At 36.9% G+C, this 24,525-nt stretch overlaps 1 protein-coding gene across 3 annotated transcripts in view; it reads right to left on the bottom strand.

Annotated features, from left to right (window-relative positions):
• Nucleotides 1-24,525, bottom strand: part of PDS5B (PDS5 cohesin associated factor B) — a 99,091-nt gene that overhangs the window by 18,041 nt on the left and 56,525 nt on the right. For all 3 annotated transcript variants that reach the window (XM_066313161.1, XM_066313159.1, XM_066313160.1), the window contains exons 15-25: nt 22,843-22,891; nt 21,244-21,383; nt 21,053-21,168; nt 19,983-20,088; nt 18,181-18,341; nt 17,467-17,590; nt 16,567-16,725; nt 15,418-15,486; nt 10,950-11,086; nt 6,340-6,463; nt 574-778 (exon numbers count right to left, since the gene is read on the bottom strand). In XM_066313161.1, coding sequence (XP_066169258.1) covers nt 574-778; nt 6,340-6,463; nt 10,950-11,086; nt 15,418-15,486; nt 16,567-16,725; nt 17,467-17,590; nt 18,181-18,341; nt 19,983-20,088; nt 21,053-21,168; nt 21,244-21,383; nt 22,843-22,891 — 1,390 coding nt within the window. The remainder of the gene's footprint in view (nt 1-573; nt 779-6,339; nt 6,464-10,949; nt 11,087-15,417; nt 15,487-16,566; nt 16,726-17,466; nt 17,591-18,180; nt 18,342-19,982; nt 20,089-21,052; nt 21,169-21,243; nt 21,384-22,842; nt 22,892-24,525) is intronic.

Raw genomic sequence — 24,525 nt, 5'->3', positions numbered from 1 at the left:
TAAAAGAAAAATAGCTGACATGAGTCCATAATAACTTTCAAAGCATTCCCACGATCAGACCGCTGGCACTGAGAAGAAAGAATTGCATAAACTCATCCTGAAGTGTCAACAAATATCGCCCTTTGCAGGAATAGCACAAGATGCTACTCAATACACTAGGTGCAAGGACAGTCTATTTAGTGCAGCATTTATGTATTAAAGTTACCTATTAGTAATTGCTGAAGTAAAATTAATCACTGTCACTTCACTTAGAACATTATTAACATTATTAAGTTCAAACAGTACACATAATTGCCTTGGAAAATTACTTCACGACCAATATATTTAGGCATAAGCATCTGCACAGTTTTTAACAATACAAAGACCTCAGCAGTGCCTGTTTAAAAAAAAACAGAATCCAAAGAAAATCTGGACAAAAGATTTTGAAAATTTTCAGTTTACAATAGATACCTCCAAATCGAATTTACAGTGGTTCTTGTGCATAAAAGCAGACAACTACCAATGTTTTCAGTCTACTCACATTTATATTTGAACTACAGCACTTGTAGCAAAAAGTGACATCTATTCTCTTACCACTAACTGCTGCATGTTGCTTCAGATATTCCCTTCTGACATTTATGTTCTTCACAAGGCACTGCCTAGCATGAGCTCTTCTCTCTTTCACGGGATCTTTTGCACACAGTGCACAAATAGCCATATATTCTAGTGGCAGCCGTAGTCTAGAAAGGCCTTTGTGAAGTTTCTGAGCAAATATTTGTCTCACTTGGTAACATTCATCCTATTAAAAAAAAAAAAAAAAGGCAAAACCAAAAAAGATAACAGTAAACTTTTCTTAAAGCAATATAAACTGTAAAATAAAGCATGGAAGCTCAGGTAAATACACCGAAATCAATTAGACCTTAAAGCCACTGAAACACTGGAATTGCAAGATTTTTTTTTTTTTTTTAAATGCCAGTTCAGAGCAATTTAATTGAATTAATCAGCTGAAGCTTCATTTAAGCTCAGAAGAAGAGCTAAGGTTCAAAAATGGTGCAGGAAAATACCACACTCGGGACCCAAGGCCTAATTTAGCACAGTACTAAGGCATGGAGTCACTGAAATTGTTTGCAGTTGGGTCACTTGCATTGTAAAGCCAAAGATCTGCATGAAAACATTTTAGACACCACTAACCACCACCATTGATTTTACTGCCACAATTTCACACATTTTCATCAAGACATTAATATTAAAAACTGAATAAAATTCAAGAGAATTCCCAGATAAGGTGAAACACTGAAGAAAGTACCAAGCATTTCCATTACAGTGTGGAAACCTATGCACTACAACTGACAATGGAAGATAATTATCTGTGTCTAACAGTCTGCCAAACAACACAAAGCAAAACAATATGAAAGCAGCAATTGTAGTTCCACAGGTTATTAAGCAATGTGTTCCCAGAAAAGGCATCAAACTTATTTCGGTTTTTTTTGTATGCAAATAACCTACATATACCATTTAATAAGTGACAAACCATTTACTAACACCAGACAAGGAAGCTTAACAGAAACACATGTAGGAAAGATTTTGAAGAAAGCATACAGAAAAGCTTAAGGTAAACAAGGTCACCAAAATAGCTTGGCACATTTAACCTGCCAAAAAAAAGGTCAAGAGGAAAGATTTATCTGTAAATATGAAGAAAAAAATGTTAACATGAGTAAGAAGCTATTTTAGTCAAATCACAGTTTTGAAGTCAGAAAGGAATGAAGAGGATTTCCAGTTATCAGTAAACTGGAAGTGCTGAGCCAAAACCCAACCACTGGAAACACTGGCTCTGCTAAATTTGCAAATGGCATCAAAAGCAATCATGTATTAGATAAAATAATCTTCCCTCTGCCCCAACCAAAAGTGAAATTGAGAAGAAACTTTCTTCAATCAAGCCTCATTTACTCCTTTCTGTGCTTCTGTCCCCTCTGTGGACTGAAACCCTGAAACACCTGCTGTAGCCAGAGTTGAAGTAACCCAAGCCTACAAACCCGAATCATGAGATCTGCTCAACATCTTTTCGTCTCCTTATAGCAAATCCACTCCCACAGGAGGCTAAGAGAGCGCCCTCTTTTCCTCCTCAGTATCACCTAAGTCTAAAGCCTTTAGGAAGCTTAGAAGAGACTGATGCCTAGTTGGTGTTTCAGAAGGGAAACATCTTTGTTTCAGAGGACAAGGGTTGTTACTGATGGTATTGTGTGGCCAACCGAAGTGGCTATAATTTCTTTATCTTTTAATATTGGGAATAACCTTAAATTCAACTATTATACTGGTTCACTAAGAAGGGGGACAAAACTTAACCAAGGTATGCTATTTCTAACAGCATACACAAACTCCATAATTAATCCAATTTCATGCATCTACATCTCTGAATTTAATGCCAATTCATCAGAAGTTCAGCATTTAAAAGCATTTAAAAAAAAATATTTGCAAAACATCATGTACCACTCAGACATAGCTCTGATTCATCAGTTACAATACCTTGACTTTTTTTAACAAATGAAACTTATGCAATCTACAAGATTTATTCTAAATACAATTGAATTGCATTTTCAATAGCAAAGCTTATCAGATCTTAAATCTGATCTTAAAGCTTGTTTAACACTGATGCACTATCCTCAAATACTTTTTTACTCTCTTTCAATATGAAGCTCTGCTGACATCAGAATTTGTTCCGGAGATCAAAGAAGTCAACTGCTGGTAAGCTTATAAGATTGGCCAAACACATATGTAACTTATTTTAAAATTACTAAAACTACATGCATTTCATCATCATAAAGCCCCTTTACCAGTGCCACTTTCATACTGCAATTAGTGACCAGATTTGATTATGCACTCCAAATTTGGATCTGCACTCCAATCATTACACATTACAAAATGGCAGCATCAGATAAAAACAAAAAAGTGCCAGCACAGAACCACAGCAGAACCTTGCAACCATTGCAGGGCTTAAAAAGATAGATTGTTTCTGTTGTTTTCTGACCTGCTGACTAAAAAAAAATCTTTTCTGCAAATTAAATAACACAAAACTCGAGTTGGCCATGATGTCATTGATTTGCAGCTAGACTTGAAAGTGTTAAAAATAAATAAGCTTTTAGAGTAATCAGTATCTACCACCAAAAAGTGAATTCTAATACTAATCACTAAGTATTAATATGTATGTATGCATATGTGCACATGCCAAATCTAAAAAAAAAAAAAAAAAAAAAAAAAAAGACCAAAAAACAACAAACAGTGTCACTTTTAAGTGAAAAACTCATTAAAGCCATTACAGCTATTCTGCATCTGAGCATCTCCACTGACAGTGAGAAAAGAAATTTGAGAAGGTCTCAAAAATATCAAGAGAAGTTATTTGTAAGTATTCAAAATCCATTAGGAGCTGCTGTGAAAATGAAAGGCAGAATTCCTGACCTGACAGACCATATAATCTAAATTCTAGGAAACGACTTAGAAAGTAATGAAAGGCGAAGAAGTATCAATAAATGAAGAGGGAATAGCGACAGAAATGATACTACAAATGAACAGATTCTCCTGGAAGCAATGACAAAGCATTTGGATATCCACAGGGAGGGGATTACAGACACACACAGACACACAACATGGCCTTACAAAGGACAAATCATGCCTGACTGGTCTAACCTTTCACAATCAAGTGAATGTGCAAATGGGTAAGGGATGAGCAATTGATGGATTGCTATAAGAGCTTTGACCCAGGTATACACAACATTGTTGTCTCTAAATTGGAGTAATACGGGTTTCAGAGATGGATTGCTCAACTGATAAGAAACAAGCTGGATGGGCACGTCCAAAGGATTGCAGTAAAAAAATAAAAAAAACAATGTCCAAATGGAGATCAGTAGCAACTGGTGCGCTCAAGGGGGATACTGGGACCAGCACTGTTCATCTTTGTTAATTACACAAAGGGTTGAGAACATCTCTCAGCAAGCCTGCGGATAACACCAAGCCAAGCAGTGCAGTTGATACACTGGAGGGAAGAGAGGGCTGCCATCCAGAGGAACCTTGACAGGCTTGAGGACTGGGCCCAGAGCAACATCAGGAGGTTCAAGAGCCCTAAGTTAAAGGTCCTGCACCTGGCTCCAGGCGATCCTCTGTATCCATCCAGGCTGAGGGATGAAGGGATTGAGAGCAACCCTGCAGACAAGGACTGGGGTCACTTGTGGATGAAAAACTGGACATGAGCTTGCAGCCCAGAAAGCCAATCATGTCCTGGGCTGCATCAGAAGGCGAGTGGACAGCAGGGTCAGAGAGAGTATTCTCAACATCTACTCTTCTCTCATGGGACACCCATCCAGAGTGCTAAATCCAGCTCTGGAGCAATGGTTTTAAACGGAAAAGGTGAGGTTTAGATTTGGCATATGAAAGATTTTTTACAGTGAGGGTGGCAGGACACTGGAACAAGTTGCCCAGAGAACTTGTGGACATCCCATCATTGGAGATGTTCAGGGCCAGGTTGGATGAGGCTTTGAGCAACCTGTTCTGGTGGAACATGCCCCCGACCACAGCAGGAGAGTTTAATGAGATGATCTTAATGGGTTCCTTCCTGTCCAAAGTATGCTATAATGCTACAGTAAAACATGATACTAAGTGGTTTATAAATGTTGAGAACCCTATCATGTTCCAATTTGAATCTTATCTCTCAAAATTCCTTTTTGAAAATTCAGGGAAAGTAAGCATTAGACACCAAAAAGGTGACAACACATCTGTTAGAATATCCACTAAGAGTTAAGACTGTTAGAGATGGAAAATAAGTGATAAAAGTGAGAGACAGTCGACGGCAACAAGCCTTCAACTTAACATAGTGAAAAGAGTATCAAAACAATGAAGCAAAATTCAGATAGGAACTACAAGGCTAACATTTGCAATAAAGGAAGATTTGCCACAGGAAGGAAATAACTGAAGAAATTAACAGATTTTGATCACTGGGTTCACAAGAAAACAGAACATGCAAACACTAGATTGGCAATGCTAGTTTGGCATCACATTATCCAGCCTGAGTATCCTTTCCAGAGCAGAGACAGAACTCATTCGTCATTACATCGAGTGCTTATTTTTCTCTTGACTAATTTTGTTCTGAACTGTAAAAATCTAACTAATTTTGACACAAGACTAACATTTCTATTCAGTTTTGAAATAGGAAAGCTGAAAAGTATCAGACTTTGCTTTGGGTATAAAGACTTTCAGTTATTACCACTGAATTCCTGCTGTAGTTTTGCTAGATTTCATCTGCTTAAGTAGTTTAAAGCTTTGTTAAATTTTCTGTTGTTTTTCATAGCATTTGGGACCTGAGTAAGGGCTCTTTTTCATAGGAACACAGAAGCTTAAAATCCACACAAACATAGTTAAAACAACATAAAAGCCTAATAGGGACTGTCTTACTTTGGTACAGGAATGATTTTTCTAGCCTAACTGCAACCAACTCCAAGCAACTTTAGAAGCTAAATAAGATACTCTGTATGAAAGTAAAAAATATCCACACAGGAGCCATACTTTGTATTTTCTAACATTAAATACCAATTTAAAGTCTTCTGACATTTAAAATGGGTCACAGCTTTTAAAGCTTTAGCTGGACACAGGAATTCAGGTCTAAGTGGCATATCTTTATAACTGCAGGTATCTTCTGGACAGGATTCCTTGACTTCTGCAGAGCCAGAATACCAGCAGCTACACAAATAACACCAATACAAGTCCCTTCATGATCACCTTACTTTTGGGGCAAAAATCAATTTCTCTAGAATTTGCTAAGTCTACAAGCCAGAAATAGAGAGGGTCCCTGCATCTCTACTTACAATTTGAGAGTTATTTCCTTACTATGGGCTCAGATGGCAAAAGCTAAGGATGAAAATTCCAGCATCTGCTAAGGAGCATCTCTCTATTTCTTCTACTATTTGAAGGATGCTAATTACTTTTTGCAGACCTCTGCATTCCACCCAAGTACTGAGAGGCCAAGGTCACTGTTTTGACCACAGTTCAACATGCTTTACATCATCTCATTTTAACTTCTAGTAATGTTATTATGCAGCGGTGGTATTACTTAAATACATACTGTATTTCTTGGCTTATCAATATTCTAATATTTGACTATCCTAATTTAGCATTCCCCCAATGGACAGCCCAGTACTACAGATCTAATTCCCATCCAAAATGAGTTTTCGGGATTATGAAGTGGAGAAATAATTTCATGCCAAGGCTGAATATTTTGTATAAAACCAGATTCACAGAAATATACATAACACACAGAACAAAAAGCTACATACTCATACATCTGCTGATAACCCACAACTGAACAAATTTTCTTACATTTATGGCTAGTGCACAGAGCTGGTATTGTTCTAAGGTGATGATTTCATGGTAACAAGGTTCCTGTGCCAACTTCACAATAGCATTCCCTGCAGCCAGCCTCAAGCGAGACATATCAGGTTTACTGAAAAAAACAAGCACATGGATTGTGAAGGTTAATTAGTAAAAGAATTATGTAATTATTTGACTTAATTAAATCCAGTAAGTTCGCATCACTGAAAAACAAGTACTTATAAGGAAAGAAGTTTCTGTAAACTCAGCCACCCCCATGCCAGCAGAAGCAATTTCACACCCAAAGTAATTTTCATGGCATCACATTTTACGGCCTATACCCACTTACCATTACCTGGTCCCAACCTGGCAATAAAAATTTTCTATCAAACTTCCTAGATGTTCCACATGGGTCTGAAACAGTTCTAGCTGTGCACTGAGCCAGGACAGTCCATTCTGCCCCTCAGAGACCACATGTAGAGCAAGATTCTTCTGTTCAGCTTGCTGGTCCCTCCTTCAACAGGAGAGTCCTGCCAAAGAAGTAGCCAGCCCATTTCTAGTCCCCAAAGTTGCCAAATTTTCTAGCTCAAACTCCGTGCTTCAGGCCAACATAAATTAAGATTAATTAGACACTGTAATACATGACTAAGTGAATTTTATTTTAATACAATAGCAAAATGTCTTTTGAATGCAACCACTAAAAATGTTGTATATCAGATGTGTGGTAAATTTTCTACAGTTTAGAACTATTTTAGTCTAAGTTTAGAACTATGACATTCTAAACTAAACTAAAAGTATTTTTATTAATTTCTCTTGATGAGCATTAGTATAAGAAAAAATGCAAATAGTGTTTTAAGAAAAATCTCAATTCAACTTCTTATCTAATATCAATACTTTCAGCAAATGCTAGCATCTTCTGATACTGAAAAAGTTTTATTTTATGCTTAGCATGGAGTAAAATCAAAATCCTACTAGCAAAGGCATGCAAGATTCAACCTAGCTGTTCTACCTAACCACAAATAGAAAATTTGCAAAATCTTGAAATTTGTAGGACTGTTTATGACTTACAAAAATAAAAATAAAGACTTGGAAATGACAGCTGAGATACTGTTAATTGTTCAAATTCGATATTAAAAGAATACGAAACTGGTGAATTTAACCTACACATGCTAACATCTTGAAGAAATCAGCTGTTGATTTAAAAGCAATTCAAGAAAGTCATCAATCCTACTACTTCAAAGTGTGAAGGATGAACAAGAGAATGGATTTGTTGTCCAAGTGGGACCTTGCCTTCAGCTGACACTCCAGGCTGACCTAAGCTTTTAAGTAAAAAACTCCCTTACACCATCACTGAAAGGTAGAGTTATGTAGATTTCAAGAGGCATGGGGGCAGAGTCACGTTTAGGGCTGATGAGGGCAATAACACCAAGAAGATTACAACATGACTGATGGCCTCAACAGCATCAAAGGCTTCTGACCCCTGCCATTTTCACTTAATTCAATTATTTTTAGCAAATTATTAAACATTATTTAAAAGACAAGTGCAAGCCGTGAACATTAAAATTGACTCACACAGAATGACGTCATATCAAATACAGTCTAAAAGTTATGTTCTGTACTGAATGGACCATTTTACTCTTTTCAAAGCCTACTCCAAGTCAGAAGGAGCAGTATCAGGTTTGCACAGAAGGGACACAGTACACATTGCCAGAAAGAAGATATCCTTATTGCACTCAGTGGTTAAGAACACAGGTCAGGAAATGTCAGCAAGTTCCATGCAGAACTAAGAGGCCTGAAACATCATCTCCTCTGCTTGAGGTTTTCAGAGTAATTGTTAATGTAGGCAGTATAGCTCACACAGAGACAACGGACCGGCCCTTCTATAATTTTGAAGCTTTCCTGAAAAGCAATAGTGAGGACCAAAAAACAATTATTACATGTCCTGTCAACAGGGCTCTTGCCTCATTTAACAGCAGGTGCACACTTTCCCTAGTCTTCCTTTCGTCACTTATTTACTTAGAGAAGCTCTTCTGGTTGCCTTTGCCACCTCACACTAGATTTTATCACAGTTGGGATTTGGCTTTCCTAACTGTGTTTCAGATGGTGTTCTCTCTATTCCTGCCAGATTACCCATCTCTTCCTCCTTCTGTATTCTTCATACAACCATAGAATAGTTGGGGACAGAAGGGACTGTAAAAGCTAATTTCGTCCAATCCCCTGGAATGAGCGGGGACTTGGAGGCCTGTGCAACCTGATCTTGAATGTTTCCAGCCCTGGGGAAGCTATCACCTCCATGGACATCCTGTTCCAGTGTTTCATCACCCTCACCATAAAAAACTTTCTTCCTTCTATCTACAGGCTCCCTTAAAGTACTGACAGGTCACAATAAGGTCTCCCTAACACCCCTGTCCTCTCCAGGCTGAACAACTCCAACTCACTCAAGCCTTTCCTCATAAAAGCATAATGAGCCCTCTGCTCATTTTTGTGACCCTTCTCTGAATATGCTGCAACAGGTCCATGTGGTTCCTGTGCTGAGAACTCCAGAGCTGGCTGCAGTACTATGGGTCTCATCTGAGTGAGCTAAAGAGGCAGAATCAAATCCCTCGACACGCTAGCCACACTTCTTTTGATGCAGCCCAGGACACAGCTGGCTTTCTGGGATGTATGCACACACTGCTGGCTCATGTCCACCCTTTCATCCACCAGTGTCCCCAAGTACTGCTCTGTAGTGCTGCTCTCAATCCCTCTTTCTGTGTTTGAATTTTGCCAGGAGCATCTTGCTCATCCAGGTACAGTTTGCAGAAGCATCTGTCTGACCTTCTGCTGTGACCACTCAGGGATGATTTTTGAATACGAGGTAACTAGCTTTCTTGAGCCTCTCTTCCTCCAAGCCTAATCCAATGGGACCCTACAAGCACATTCTTGCAGAGCCCCAAGACTGTTCTCCTGAAGTCCAGTTCAATTTTGCCTTCTGACCTCCCTCTTGCCCTCAAGATTTTGAACTCCACCATTTTAGGGTCATTATAGCCAAGGCTGCCTTCAACCTTCACATCCCCAGTAAGCCTCTCCTTGTTGGCATGAATGAGGTCCAGCAGAGAATCTCTCCTCATTAGGTCCTTTACCACTTGCGTCAAAAAGTTGTCATTGATGCTGCCTGGATTGTTATGCACTGCTGTGTTGCTCTTCCAGCAGACATTGAAGAGGTAGAATTTCCCCCACGAGGGCCCAAGACTGCATACATGAATTCGTTTTCACTTGTTTAAAGGCCTCATCCACTTCCTCTTCCTGGTCAAGGGTCCCAAAGCAGACACTCACCACGATATTACCCAGAGCAGTCTGCTGTTCACTCCTAACCCATCAGGTCTCCTTTGGCTCAACATCCATCCCCAGGCAGAGATCCAAACTCTGGGGTTGAAGGGTTGCCTCCACAGCAACGTCACATGTCACTGCAACTTTTTCCCTAGCCCCCCATTAACCTGACTTAAAAATGGGGAACTGATCACATCATTATATAAAGTTTCTACTACTACTTTTGAATAGAAAAGGAGTGGGGAAAATTAAATTTCTAAAATATGCACAGTAAGGAATCATCATTCCAAGCATGAAAACACACAAGGTCTACAAAACCCATCTATTCACTAACTACTGCATTAGCAGTAAGCAAACCATGTGCTCCAAGCAGTTGTGCTGAAAAGCTAAATTACTGCCACTAAATTCCCTGGCAACTGCCACAAATGGTCACATTACAGAAATTAAAACTATTAAACAATTATTTACAAAGAACTTTAGGACAGACTAGACAGTTGCTACAAAGATAATATACTTGACAGCTCTCAGGTTTGCAATTTTGCACAGACAATATAAGTTCTATCTGCATAACTACTGTATAACATTAACTTCATCTGAAAATGAGAAGAAACCTTTTTAAACCTACTGGCATAATCTACCCATGCCCTTAATGGCTTTTGTAGACTTAAGTTTTCAATGTTTGGCAAGCCATAGTAGCTGACAACTTGTCACTTTTCCTACTACAGAGGATTAAGAAGATACCCAGAAAAACAAGTTGTCTAACAGTCACCTAAAAGGTAAATTATTTACTGAGACTTAATCCTGTTTACACATTTCCTTCTTGCTTTCACTTTTAGAGACCTCGAGGGATTAGCCTGCCTCCAAGGCTAATCTTAGTCTTGTGTACTAAGTATTTCCACCTGGTTTATACAACACACTATTATTCTTTATTAGGAAGCCCACCTGTAGGCATTTGGCATACACAGCAATTGGTACACCAGGAACAGCAAGCTGCATAAAAAATTAAAACCAATTTTCAGTGGGAAGGAGGAAGTTGCACAGTTTATTCCTGCAGTATGAGTAATGGCCTATTGAAGAGATAAATAAAAGCAAGAATATAAAACCTAAAATTCAGCTGTGTGTACAGTGTTACAAAACCTGAGACTCAGCAAAGTTACATAGGAACCAGTCAAGCTTACCATCACATTTTATGAAATAAGATGTATAAATTGTTAAGCAGTCAAATAGAATAGTTTACCCACTACTTCAATTAAAACTCTTCCCCTCACTCCATCATCACAGACATGAAAACACTACCATCTGTTACATACCTTATTTTCCCCTGCTCTGTTAAATCTCCATCACTGTGTAATATTGTTGTTAACAATCTCAGAGTAGAAGTTCCTGACTTGCTGTGGTTGTTCTTCATTCCTAGCAACCACCGAACCATCATCTTGATGGCCTGAATCTGGAAAAAAAAAAAAATTGATATCAAAAAGTCAAATCATTTCATAAGCCTCATTTTAAAAATAATCTTTATCTTATTTAATCATAGTATTTTTTCCCAATTCCTTTTTGCTGGTACAAACATAAGTCTGTCAGGATTGCAAAACATCATTTAAAAACTGAAGGATAACTAGACATACTCTCACTAGACAGCAACTTCTCACTGAAAGTCTCAAGCATGTATTACAGCAAATAAAAATTAAACATTTAGTTAAAGTCTGAGCTGCTGCTTCTATAAGCAATCATGTATTTTGTCCTTGGAAAACATTTTCTTAATTGAGCTTACATCCATTAAATACTGTGAATAGTCTAAACAGTTTATACTTACTAAGAAAATGTTACTGGATCAAAAACCAGAACACATTTTCATCTTTATATATTTCTATAATTCACAGAATATTCTGAGTTGGAAGGGACCCTCAAGGATCAACAAGACCAGTGAATGAACCATACAGGGATTGAGCCCATGACCTTTGCATTAAATTCCTGTGCTCTATATATTCTCTATTTATCTATGTAATATTTGTGTTTAAATTTGAGACACATGCTTGAAAAAACATTTAGTAGACATCTTGACTGTTAAGCATAGCAATCTGCACTATGACAACTTACCTTGGTAAAGAATACTTTTTTCACAGCTATTTAAAGAAAATCCTCCAAGTCAGTTACTTGGGAAAACTTGGTTTTGCCAAGGGAAACACCAAGTGTTTTGAGGCAATCTTCTGCCAGTATGTAAAATCCAGTAACTATCATGAAATACTGAATAATTTCACATTTCTTTAGTGAAAATAAAACATCAATTGGAGACAAAGTTTGTTTCAGTATTTGAATCCCTTTATCCTTTCATTTTCTTTCATATGACAGCAGAGACAATAAAGAAAACAAAGAGTATCTCCTCACAGCAAAATGAAAATGCTCATCTGAATCAAACAGACATCCTTGGGGGGGAACCAAAAAAATCCCACAAAAAAACCCCACAAAAAACACCCCATCCACCACAGAACTCTGAAGACTAAAACCCAAAAGCTTTAGAAAACTTACACTTTTCATACATGGTAACTTCAAATATTCTTATTAGTGAGAAAAGCAATTCTAGCAACATATATATAAACATTCACAATAACCCAATTAAATTTATCATTATACCATAATTGATCTATTCCTCGCTACAAACTGATGAAAACGGTTCCATTGGATCTCAGTTCTAGGACTATCACTTATATGTGAGTTTAGTTTTTAGGACTGTAGCTCATTTGCTCCACCTTATTGGGTAACACAACTAAGCTGTGGGATGTCTGTCACTCCAGAACCCAAAATGCAAATGGAGTCTGAGGAGCAGAAATTAAAATATCTTGCCCTCACTTTCAAAGGGCCTTCCACTGAAACAGCTCTAAGTATCCACCAGAAAATTTTAATAACATCAAATCCAATATAATAATTGTAATATAACAATAATAGCATCAGATCTTTTCACAGCTCATAAATTCAGTTTCTTCATGTCATAACCAGGACCCGTAACCACTCGTGCCTCTCCTCTTGTTGGGAGGATGGAAATATGACAGCTCTCCTTGGTCTTCAAATAAATGATGTATTCAGCCAGGGAACAGACACAGGCTACCTTGTCCCCTTGACTAATTTTAATATTTGCTTCTAGTAACTCCCTCCATAATGTCTTTTCTCCAATTCTATTTTCCAAGCTATTCTAGCCTTCCTTCCATGTAGTCAAGTCCTAGTCTCACTTCCTTCAGAATTTTTGTCTGACCCCACTAGTTTCCCTATTTCTTTGTTGGTGCTAATGATAATATGATGACATTCCAGCAATCATTCAGAATTAAGCATTTCCATGAAATTAGTACAGGGCATGAGAATTCCCCCAGTGACTACTACTGATTACCTGAAGACTTAGTTAAACATGACACGAGTTTGGACTGCTATCATGTTTTAAATTCTCCCTTTGCAATCAAATAGTGTGGCTATTAAAGGATGATTCCAGTTGAAGGAGTGTTAGGAGATCTCCAGTTCAATCTCCTGTTCAAAGGAAGGTCAGCTATGAAATCACACCACCTTGGTCTCAGTTTTATGCACTGTGGTATCGAAAGAATGCAGTCCAAGAATGAAGACTGCACAGGCTCTCTTGGCAGCCTGTGACCTCCGGCTACCTACTGCATTGTCTGACTGTTCTCAACTTTTTCCTTATATTTAGTCTGAACCTCTTGCTTCAATTCATGTTCCACAAGCCTAGAATTCTCCTCCAAGATGAAAAATTATTATACACAATGGGAAAAGATAAGAAAGCAAAAAGGAGAGAGAATCCTATCGAAGACAACACTGTCCTTCTACGACATCACCATTACGACAGCAGCTGGCTCAGGCTTCTACTGCCTGAGATTTCAGAGCTACAAAGGCTGCAAGTTTGTGCAGCAGTAAAAAATTAAACAAAGCCCACTTTGAGCATAGTTAGAGAAATAGTACGAGCAATCTTATATTCCAATGGTACAGAAGGAAACAAGAAATATCACCGCCACTACACAAGTCTCAATCCACTGCGTGGTGCACAGTACTCATTACAGGTCACTCCCGAGAGAGATTATTACTTTAGAACTCAAGTGCCAGGTGTAGGAATTCCTGTCTAACTCATACAATCATTAACCCAATTCATAGTTAATACTGTACTGAAACATTTCTCTGCAGACAGCCCTTCATTTAAGGTTTAGCACCCAAAACTTAGGCTATCTTATATCAGTCTACATCTGCTAGACTGGACAATACTAAAATTTAGTTTTCAGCAGTCCTTGCCACCTTCATATTCCAACTTGCTAGTCTTAAAATCCCCATTAGATATAAAATAATGCTACAAAAGGAAAAAGAGGCTTGTAAAACCAACGTGATAAAAGTACACTATCAGAGAGAAATAATTCATAAACTAATCACACGGTCTGCAGCATATATTACGTTTAGGCTCCTCAGTAGTAATAAAAGCTAATGAAATTTGCAAATCAATTTTCACAATAACCTGTTTTCACCTGCAAATAAATGCCTTTTACAGTTTTCAGGATTGGCTTCAACTTCAAATTGCCCTAAGAATTTCTGCAGGTTAATTCCCTTCCAAAGGGCCAAATGTATGAGAAGTTTTATCAACATAAAGGTACATTCTAGAGAGTTATTACAGCTTCACAAATCATTTAAATAATTAAGAAAAACATATTTACTACTTTAAGTTACATGTATAAACACAGAAGTGAAATTATGTCTATTTAAAACTAGAACTTCATTAAATTAAAACAAAGGTGCATTCTTTTAACAATTTTTGGAGTGCACTGCATAACTATGGAATTACACAAATATGAAAAATATTCTTTGTGTAGTCAAAAACTAAAAGCAACAAATTAACATCAAAAAACCCCAAGCCTTTCCAGTAATGAGTTCTGTACCAAACTGCAAACCAGAGTACTTACTAACCTAGCAAAAAAGGATATCTGCTAGGAAGAGTTTAACAATCTTGAGAGAGGGGAAAGAACTTTTTAAAACCAGAGCAACTTTACTTAAAAGACATTAGAAACTAAACAACTGATATAACACAGAGCATACTACAAAAGACAAGCATATTATTCTGAAAGAAGTGAAAGCAAAAATTTCTCTCTGTTCTGAAGGGCATTGAAAAACCAAATACAGATATAGAATATATTTTCCACATTGTGAGTCTATTTCTAATTCATTGAAAACCTGACTGACAGTATCTCTTACAAAGTACAGAGAATGTAATACGCTTACTCCAAAATTACAAAAAGCTTGACATGACATTTTTAAATAAAGTACCCAAACAAACCCTTCACCATTTTAAAGTGATTTTTTTCTTAAATCCAGGTTTTTCTCTAAAACACATTGCACACATAGAAAAAACAACAACAATGTAATAGATTTATTCATTTGAGGAAACTGACAAATCCAAACCTTGTATTTCTTCCAAAACAACACTGAAAGTTTCTTGGAATGTCATAAAAATTCAATAGAAAAAGGAAAGACTTTTTTAAAAAATTCTATAGTATTTAACTTCTGCATTGAAGAGGAGGGGAAGTAAGTAACTTTACTCTAAGTAATCCAGTTATCACAGTTGTGTCAGAAAACAAAACTAAACCTATAAATAACTTATATAAAAGTAAATTTATGCATAAAATAATAACTTAAAATTAGGATTTAAAATAATATAATTTAAAAATAAGGATTTCCCAAGAGCTAATCCTTACCAAGTACTATAAGCATAATAGACAGGAAAACATGGTACATGCTACTTACTTTAACAAGGGTTTCAGGAGACACTTCTTCATCCGGCACCCAAAGTTTTGTTGTCTTTTTTCCTGGAAGCTAAACCAAATACTTGTTACACTTCTGGTATTCTTCACTGAAACTTGTAACCTCCTTCCCCCCACCCCCCCACCCCCGTTTGCTTCTGGAAACAACAGAGCAGCACTCCCAGGTCAACTTTATGTCTTCCCTATCTCACAGAAGTAACCAGTACAGAAGTGAGATACCAAGTATCAGCAAATTTAAGATTATTAAGGGAGTGGTTGTTGTTGTTGTTACCTGAAAACTATTCCTTTAGAGCATAATAGCCATTGCTTTGAAAATAACTTCCAGTTTTTCCATATCCAGTAGATTGGAACCTCATGCACATTTTACTGTTTTACACAGTGTATCTTTCCCTAAGCAATTTCTAACAAGGCATGTGTCACCCTGATTTTTCAGCCTTCTGATGTGTTTTCATTCTTGGACTGGAGCTTTCTCACATTTGTAACAAAAACAAAGACTGATGTTTTGTAAACACTCATTCCTTCCAGGGGGAAGGACAAAGTGATGGACTTCTAAGTTGACCACTGGGGTCAGAGAAGTGTTACTCTTGGCCCCCAATCCCTGAACAATTTCCAAACCCTATATAAACCCAAAATCATAATAAACTTGCTCTTTCTCTCCTCACTTCTCAACTTTACGAGTGAATGCAGTTCTTTTGTATCCTCTAGCAACAGGCATGAGTTCATTTTTTGACTTCATAATCACTTCACAATCAATAAACAATTATTCAAAAATTAAGATTCAGTCTTCCATTTAAATAGGCTATTTTAATTTCCAGTGTAATATACTCCCTAAAAGTCACAACTCACTCAAAATAAGAAACAGAGTGAAGTCATAACAATTTTCCTCTTTTTAACCAAAGCCAAGTCACAAGTGATGAAATGCTGTGCTATGCAGTTCATCACTTTTGTAAATTTCCCAAATGAGTAGAACTCTCCTTTTCTGTACTGTGGGTTTTAAGTGGAGTCAAACTACATGAGGAAATCAAAAGATAACCACATACAAAAAGCAGAACCAAATATTTTCCCAAGCACTTGCTGAATATGATACTACAGGAAAAGCATACTCTTAATACAAGGTTTTAAAAATACTCACCCTATCGTTCATTAACAAATCTTTAACAATAAAAGTAGCAACCAAAGATTTCAAAGGGGCAGCAAATTGGTCAGGTGCAAGCATGGCTATATGGCCAATAGTAACCAACGGCGTAATGAGGTGCTCAAAATTGCTTGGATCCAGACTTTTATGCAGTGGCTAAAACAAAGGCAACGAAAGCAGGTATTACTGATGTAATCTGTGTCTTACTGAGGGGATGGGAATGACAGCTTCCTACCAAGCTATCCATGTCTACTTCAGAAATGCAATTTTAAAAGACCTGCTATTTAATTTTAAAGATACATTCACTAACCCATCAAGTCTTTCTCAAGTCAGAGGAAACACCATGACAGACAAAATACTCAACACCTCTGGATAGTTCAAAAAGTTACAGCTCAAGCATGGCCATTTAGGAACCAGTGGACTAAAAAGCCTATTTTCTTGTGTCAAGATTGCAATTCCAGTAATGACTATGATTCAGCCTTCAAGAGGCTGATCGCCACTAATTAAAAAGTACATTTGCAGTTATAGCTATAAAATTTATTTAGACTGTACCACAATCCAGTTTTCCATAATTTCTGCAACCACTTAAATACTTCTACCATTTTCAACAGGGACAAGGAATAGCATATGGTTCCTCTCCATAAATAATCCATGGTTCTAGTACATAGCCCAAAACTTGGTTTTACTCTATCAGCCCTTAAAATCTATAACGTAAAACATGATGAACCATGAGATACAAGAACACCCTCTACTACCATTCCTCAGGCCAAAATCACTTAAGAACAAAAGGAAAGGGGACAAACATTTCCTAAATCTGCTTCAACTTGCAACTACATCCCTTAGTTTACATGTGTAATACAAAATATCAGTAAGAGTAACTTAAATATTTAATGTTACCTCAAATATCTGTGCAAACTGTGTTTCTTTGCTGGAAAATATTGCATGGATGCAGTGAATAGCATACTTGGCTTGACGAGGTGGTCCCTTTTTAGCTTTATGATGCAACACTGGAAGCAAAGCACTAAACAGTTGTGTAACAAAAGAAATAGACAAACAGAGCAAGAGATAAGTAATTTCACAAATTGAAAATCTTCCAAAACATCAAACTAGCAAAGAAGTACAGATATAAAAAACACAACACTTCTGCAAAAGCACTAATTGCTTTTGTTTGGGTAACTTCTTAAAAAAAAAAGAAAAAAATTATTTACGTAACTTGCAAGCAAAATACCTCGTTTTGTTGATAAAATATCATGTGGTAAAACAGGAACTTATATCTGCACAGGTACTAAATGTTCTTTTGGAAATATTTTTGCCTACATATCACCATTAAATCACAAAGAATGTTTTTACACTGCATCTATGTATATAACCTAGGAAAGTAATTCTGAAGGGTAACAATATAAATTATAGTAGTACCAGTGACATACCAGCTGTCACTACTTTTCCTTTCCTCAAAAAGCACTATATTTTAGTCTTTCAAAATCTCTTTTTGGAAGTAATACTTTCTTCCAAAAGAATGCAGGATGATGCTACAGCAGATGAAAGGAAGAGTGAGAATTCCAAAATCCTATACAGCAAAGATCACTGCTTAGAGTAAGATCTACAACTTACGATCGTATGTGAGGAAAGTCTTCTTCAATTTTACTTCCTGTATTTTTGAAAATTTGTAATGCAGCTTCTGCCACTTTTTCATCATCCATTTTCAAGCAAGCGAGGAGAGATTCAAAAGTTTCAGCTGAATGAAATGAGATAGGGTGTGTAAACGAAAGTACCTGCCAAAATATGATGAAAGCCGTGTTAACATTTTTTAAAGGTCCACTTACACTAGGACACTTCATCAAGAGTCATTTTCCACTGCCCTACTGGAACATTTGTAATACTCTCCCTGGTTTTGACCCATGATACACATTTCTTTCCTTTTTTTTTAAAGTTGCTCCTAAAGTTCTCTGTCTTTATACATGACCTCATTAGATTTAATTTATTTCCCCAGTCTTAGTTTCTTCTCCTGTTATTCTGACCATGTACTTCTCAGTGGCTACATCTACATTAGCAAGTACTGGGTTACAGCAGGAGCAGGTCTTCAGAAAAACACAATTGAAGCTAAGGAGGCAATATTCATGTTTCAGGAGTTTTACTTCAGAGTCATTTTAGGCTGACTAAATCCACTTTAGTCAAGGCAACACAATACATGCTTCTGAAGCCCAGCTCAATTTTGCTCCTCTGAAAGGAACCTACCCTGTGTGCCTCCAGACTTCATGTTTGTTTCCTCAGGGGAAGAATTGATTCTGCTCTGAAGTGAAATTCCTATCTCTAAAATAGCAACACAGACATACTCAATAGGGTCTCTAGTACCTCAAGCCTTCCACACCAACTTAGCAGACTCTGAACCTCTCCTTCAGATTCTTGGACTTCCTTGTTTTCAAGGGTGACAGTCCTCCAATGTTAAAAACAATTGAAATAAAGAAACCCTCAATTGACCCTCCCTGAAATTTGGTCTCTTAATTTTTAAGTGACTGTTGATTATTAGCCTTTCTCCACGTAATATTCTAACCCATGGCAGACAAACAATCCTCAAAACCTAGAAACTTCTTCATATCCAGTTTTCTCTTTTAACGATTTATCTTCCTTCCCACTTCATTGCACGGCATTCTCAATTCTGGACTCCCATATTTGTCTTCCCTATATTACTCTCATGATGTATAGACCTCTTTGTTTAGGGCAGTCTTACTCCTCCTCTTCCTTAAATGTGCCATGCCAGTTCATACAAATGTGTAAATACAGACTTGGAAGCCTTCATTCAATTATATTGTCCTTCCCAACATGATTCATTCTTTCTTACTTAGATGCATTCTTGCGCTACTAGCTATCTGCACTTTTACCTAAATGTGGACATCTGGATAAAGAGCCACACACTTTCAGGTGAATCTACTCAGACCTTAGTTAATCTGAAATACTCTGAAAACTTCAGTAAGGGAGTCCTTTTTTTAGGCCTCTGAAGTCAACCCTCAGCTGGACTACTTGACAGTCTTTGCTATGTTAGCTCAGTCTGGAGATTACCCATAGCTGAAAAAGGTAAGACCCCAATTTACGCAGAACACAGAGGAACCACAGGGTACAATAGCACAGTATATACTTACAAACTACTAAATTCATGCTCCAATAATCAAAACTCTACTGCTGCTGCTGCCTCACACACAACTACTTTTAGCTTCCAGAAAAGCTTCTAAATGATTTAAAAAATAACCTTACCTATGTGCCATGTAAGATGAGCATAAAGCACAAAAAACCAAACCAGGTTCTTCCAGGTAGGCACCACATGCTTTTGACTAGAATTATTAAGTCTAATTAAAAACTTGTTTTAACTAGGTTATTTGCAGTTTCCCATGCTCACTGACCACCAGGACTATACTTGCCTTCAGCAATTCAAGACCTGCTCTGATTGCCTGGTCAGTAGGTACACCCTCATCTTCATCATCAGCCGTTCCATCTATAGACTTGTTCACTTGCTTGATAAGGGCACTGAAGAGGAAAACAAAACATGGCCTCGCAGTTACTGCAATTCCATCATATATGATTCTATCTTAAACTTGTGAAAACAACCTTATTAACGCAATTTATTTAAAACATAAGCTTATTTTAAAACAAATATGTCAACTCCATGCATAATCTGGTTGCCCTTACCTCCTATCCAAATCAAATCTTATGAAGCATTACATTCAAAAATATTTATCCATCATGAATTAAGGACTATATACAAATTACTCTGGAAGGATAACCAAAATAAGAAAACAATTTGAGCATTACAAGCAACAAACTCAATAAGAATTATGCTGAGGTTACAACCCGCTACATGTAATTGATGGAAAATGACCGTTTACAATGCTTAGTCTCTAACCAAGAGGAGAAAAAAAATAACTGTTTAACAGTTCTGCTAAGAGCTGATGACAAATTTACAAGACCTATCTCCTGCATATTTTTTCTTGACAGTAGGGCTTATTTCAAATACTGCTGTAAGTTAAATAATCATTTCAGCAATTACTTTTTCCCCTCCTCCCATAACTTCATTGCCTCACTCTTCCTTGAAGTCTTGCTGCCTCCTCGTCATAGTCTTTACTTCCTCAGTTATATTACTGTTTATGTCACTATGAGCTAATATTCTGGGTGGAAAGTTTCAGCTGAATAGTCTGGACAGAAATTTGTTTCAAAATAAGTCAGCTGGTTACAAACCATATTCTGTTCATCAGCAACACATCCACTTTTACTGACAGGTCATCCCAACTATGATGAATGACAATGCAATTTGTTTCTGTGACTACATTCTACAAAAACCCCTATACAAGGTGAAACAGAAGAAAACATTGCAGGTCACCAAGCCTCAAGCCACACCCACCCAGCCTATTACTGCTCGTGCTTAAAGACAAAGTAAGAACCCAAATTTCCAACCCAGTGATCTATGGCCAGCCACACACACACACAGAAATACCTGATGGATTCAGTATCAATATGCACAGGAGCAATTCTCTCAAGAAGAAACTTTATCATTTCCAGGAAAGGATTTGTTGGTTGCTTTGGATTGCCCAACTTCTTTGTTATTTCCCTCTGAAATAGAAGTTGTAAATAAATTTCTAATCAATTCTGTTCCAAAAATATTCACACTTAAAGAGCAATTCTTACCACACATCCTTCAGCCTGTTTGCAAGAACATGTTGGGCTCACAAGCATTTCTAACTGATTTCTTATTTTTTCATCATCTTCTAGAACTTGTGTGAACTTTTTCATGAAATCTTGAGCTTTCCCTGGATCAGGAAGGTTTCCTTTAAATAACCAAAATAAATCACCATTAATGTATTGTAAATTGCACAAGTTTCAAACACCATACAAACCACACAAAACTCAAACCAAACAAATGAAAAGAAAAACCACAAAAAACCCAAACCACAAAACACCTCAAAATGTGCTGACATATCTATGAGTACATAAATTTCTACAAGTTTCCTCTATTTGCTTTCCTCACCCTTCATACTTATTTTTCAGCAAGTCTAGTTGTTTTTTGCTAGTAATACTACTAACAGCTGAAGCTGACCTCAGACTGCAAAGTCTAAACTCCACAACAAAATATACTCTGTATACACATCACCCAATGCAACAAGTGTGAAGAACATCAAAAAGGTATTTTTGCTAAATTACCCCTTCAGTAAACATAAGCTTTACAACAGCTCAAAGCACCCACCCACCCTTCCCAAAAAAGCATTTAAAATGCATATCTTAAACCACATGGTCATTTTATATTATAGCAAGGCAATTTATTGGCAAAGGATTAGTCTACTATTTAAGATGCTTCACATTTTTGGTCCAACCAGTGTTAAGCAAAGCTGGTAGAGAATATGGTGTAGCACTACAGTATGGTTAGATCAAACCAGGTTCTATTATGAATTTGTTTTGCTGTATTGATTTTTTTAAAAATACAACCCAGAACTAAAAGCATGAGAAAAAATACAAACTGATGAACAAAGAATTGTGATCATGGTCAACGAAGCAGCAAGGTTAATTTTTTTTCTTCCCCATTATTTTCAAAAATGTGCATAGTCTTATGTTGGGGTTTTTTTGTTGGTGTTTTGTTTGTTTGTTTGTTTGTTTTTGGGGTTTTTTTTTCCCAGAACAGATGGCATTTTTTAAAAGGTGGATTTGAAAACAAATTTTCAGAATTGTAAAGCAAGTTTTTTTCATACTAGTTTTAATGCTATTGACATGGTGGGCCAGGGGAACAAGAAGTGCTGCTTTTGGGTTGGTGGTTATTTCCTTGCCAATAGTTCAGTTCACCCAGAAGTTCTTCAGTTTTCAAACTTGCTACTGCTTTCCTTGCTACTGAAATCCAAGCTCTTTTGCATTCCAATGTTATTTTAAATGCTAAAATCTCTGAAGACAAGTAACTTAGTAGCTTGGTAGTTTAGTTAACATCTATGAATATATAGTCTATAAAAAATGCTAAAATAGACATTAACACCCTAAATAATCTAGACCTTGAATTAGTCCACAATGCAGCCAAAATGCTATGTGATAGGCTTCATGACTGATGACTTCTAAGTAAGACAGTAATTCTGCCTAGAGTGGCATTCATTCCTAAAATGCTTCATCACCTTTATCGTGATTTGCTTTAAATTTTATCTGCTGCAAAAGTCTTTTCATAAATTTATCCCAAATTATTTTTAAAGCAAAAAAGCGATTTAGTTCTACCGTAATTTTTAGACACTGCAAATACTTTAACTGACTTACTTGTTATAACCATCACTTTTGAGAATATAGCTTTACTGCTGGCATCTGTCTGCAAGTCACAAAAGAAAAACGGATTAAGTAAAAACTTCACATTATTTATTTCCATTTGAATATTGAGTGAGGACAATTCCAGACTGCATTAACAAGTCAGCATCCATTCTGTTAACACATCAGTGTGTTAGAAATCAAAACCCACCACTGCAAATTCAATGTAGACACAGGAAGTAAAAGGTAGATCATCCCTACAGCATCGGTTACATAAAATATTTTTATTACTTTTCAATCTACCACATAACTTAGGAACAGCACAAATGGTCTATTTCTGCAGTGTGTAGTCTCAAAAGAATGGCATCATTTTCAGGGCTCTTAGCTGTCACAGCTGAACTCACAGATAAAAAAAAAATATTAAAGACAGAAATCAGATAGCATTTACAGGATTCAAGTACTGCTGTCAGCAGATACAGGTTTCCCATATTTGAACCTCTTGTGACTCAGGAGAAAAACAAAAACTGCTCTGTGGAGTTTCTTTCATCCTGACTGATCTGGTCTCCTAATACTAGCTAAGTCTTCAAGTACCAGCTAAAGCTCCCACCAAAAAAGACTGAGCAAGCTACTAATAATTCAGCCAAATGTCAAATAACCTGAGGCAGAAGTATTAACTTGCAGTAGGATAATTCTATTGAATTATGACAGATTAAAGTAGTTTATGAAACATTTCTTTTTAGAAATTCTGATGTGGCACTTGATCTTCATAATCGTGCATTCATCTGCAGTAAATGAAGATCATACTCCAACAGACACAAACCAGCATTCACCCACTTTGCTACATATGAACAGGGAAGGTTATGTATTTTATTTCACTGTATACCACTGCTGTAGGAGAAGACAAGAGGAGCTGTGATTTATGCTTTCACTCTTCAGAAAAGTAACTTGTCTTAAAGACAAGTTTGATGTCCTTTCCGTCTTAAGTCAGGAGAAATTACAACCAACAGCAATAAAAAGTTCCTTAACACATTTTCAGCCTCCTCAGCAGTGCTTTGTCTGAAGAGATCTTGAAGAGGAAAAAAGGAGGATGACCACAGAGTTTCAGTAAAAGGCAGAAAAGTAGACTGGGAAGTTCAAAGATTTATAGTTACAGAATAATGTTGGTTGGCAGTGACTTTAGGTCATGCAGTTGAACTGCCTACTCAAAGCAGGATCAGGTTTTGCTTCAGGCAAACTTCAGTTGCATTTTAAATATTTACAAGGATGAAGATTTTGCAGCATCTCTGAGCTACCTGTTCCCATATTTGATTACCTTGACTGCAATTTTTATTTTCTTACTACCTGAAGTTTTTTTGAGGTAACATCTGTACAGTATTTCTTGTCCTATTCCTCTTTATCTCTGAGAGATCTCACAATGCCTACACTTGACACAGGGACAACAACTACAGGACAACAAATCAACGACTAAGCTATAATGATTAAATGAAGAAATTAGATGTGAAAAAGCACACAAAGTCATCTTCTAATAGGCTCAGTTTTGTTTCCTGAATTGCTAATGGATATTTGTCTCAAGATTACTACTTGGACTGCATGTGATAGTCGGAGGTGCCATTGCAGGCAGCAGAACAAAACAGTTTTGAGTTGGGAAATTTTACTTAATTTATTATGTCAACTTACATGAAGTCTTACTTATTTATT

This window comes from Sylvia atricapilla, chromosome 2 (assembly GCF_009819655.1).
Source record: "Sylvia atricapilla isolate bSylAtr1 chromosome 2, bSylAtr1.pri, whole genome shotgun sequence".
NCBI classification, from domain to species: Eukaryota; Metazoa; Chordata; class Aves; order Passeriformes; family Sylviidae; genus Sylvia; species Sylvia atricapilla.
Note: the sequence above shows the minus strand (reverse complement) of the source record. Positions and strands in the feature narration are given on the sequence as shown.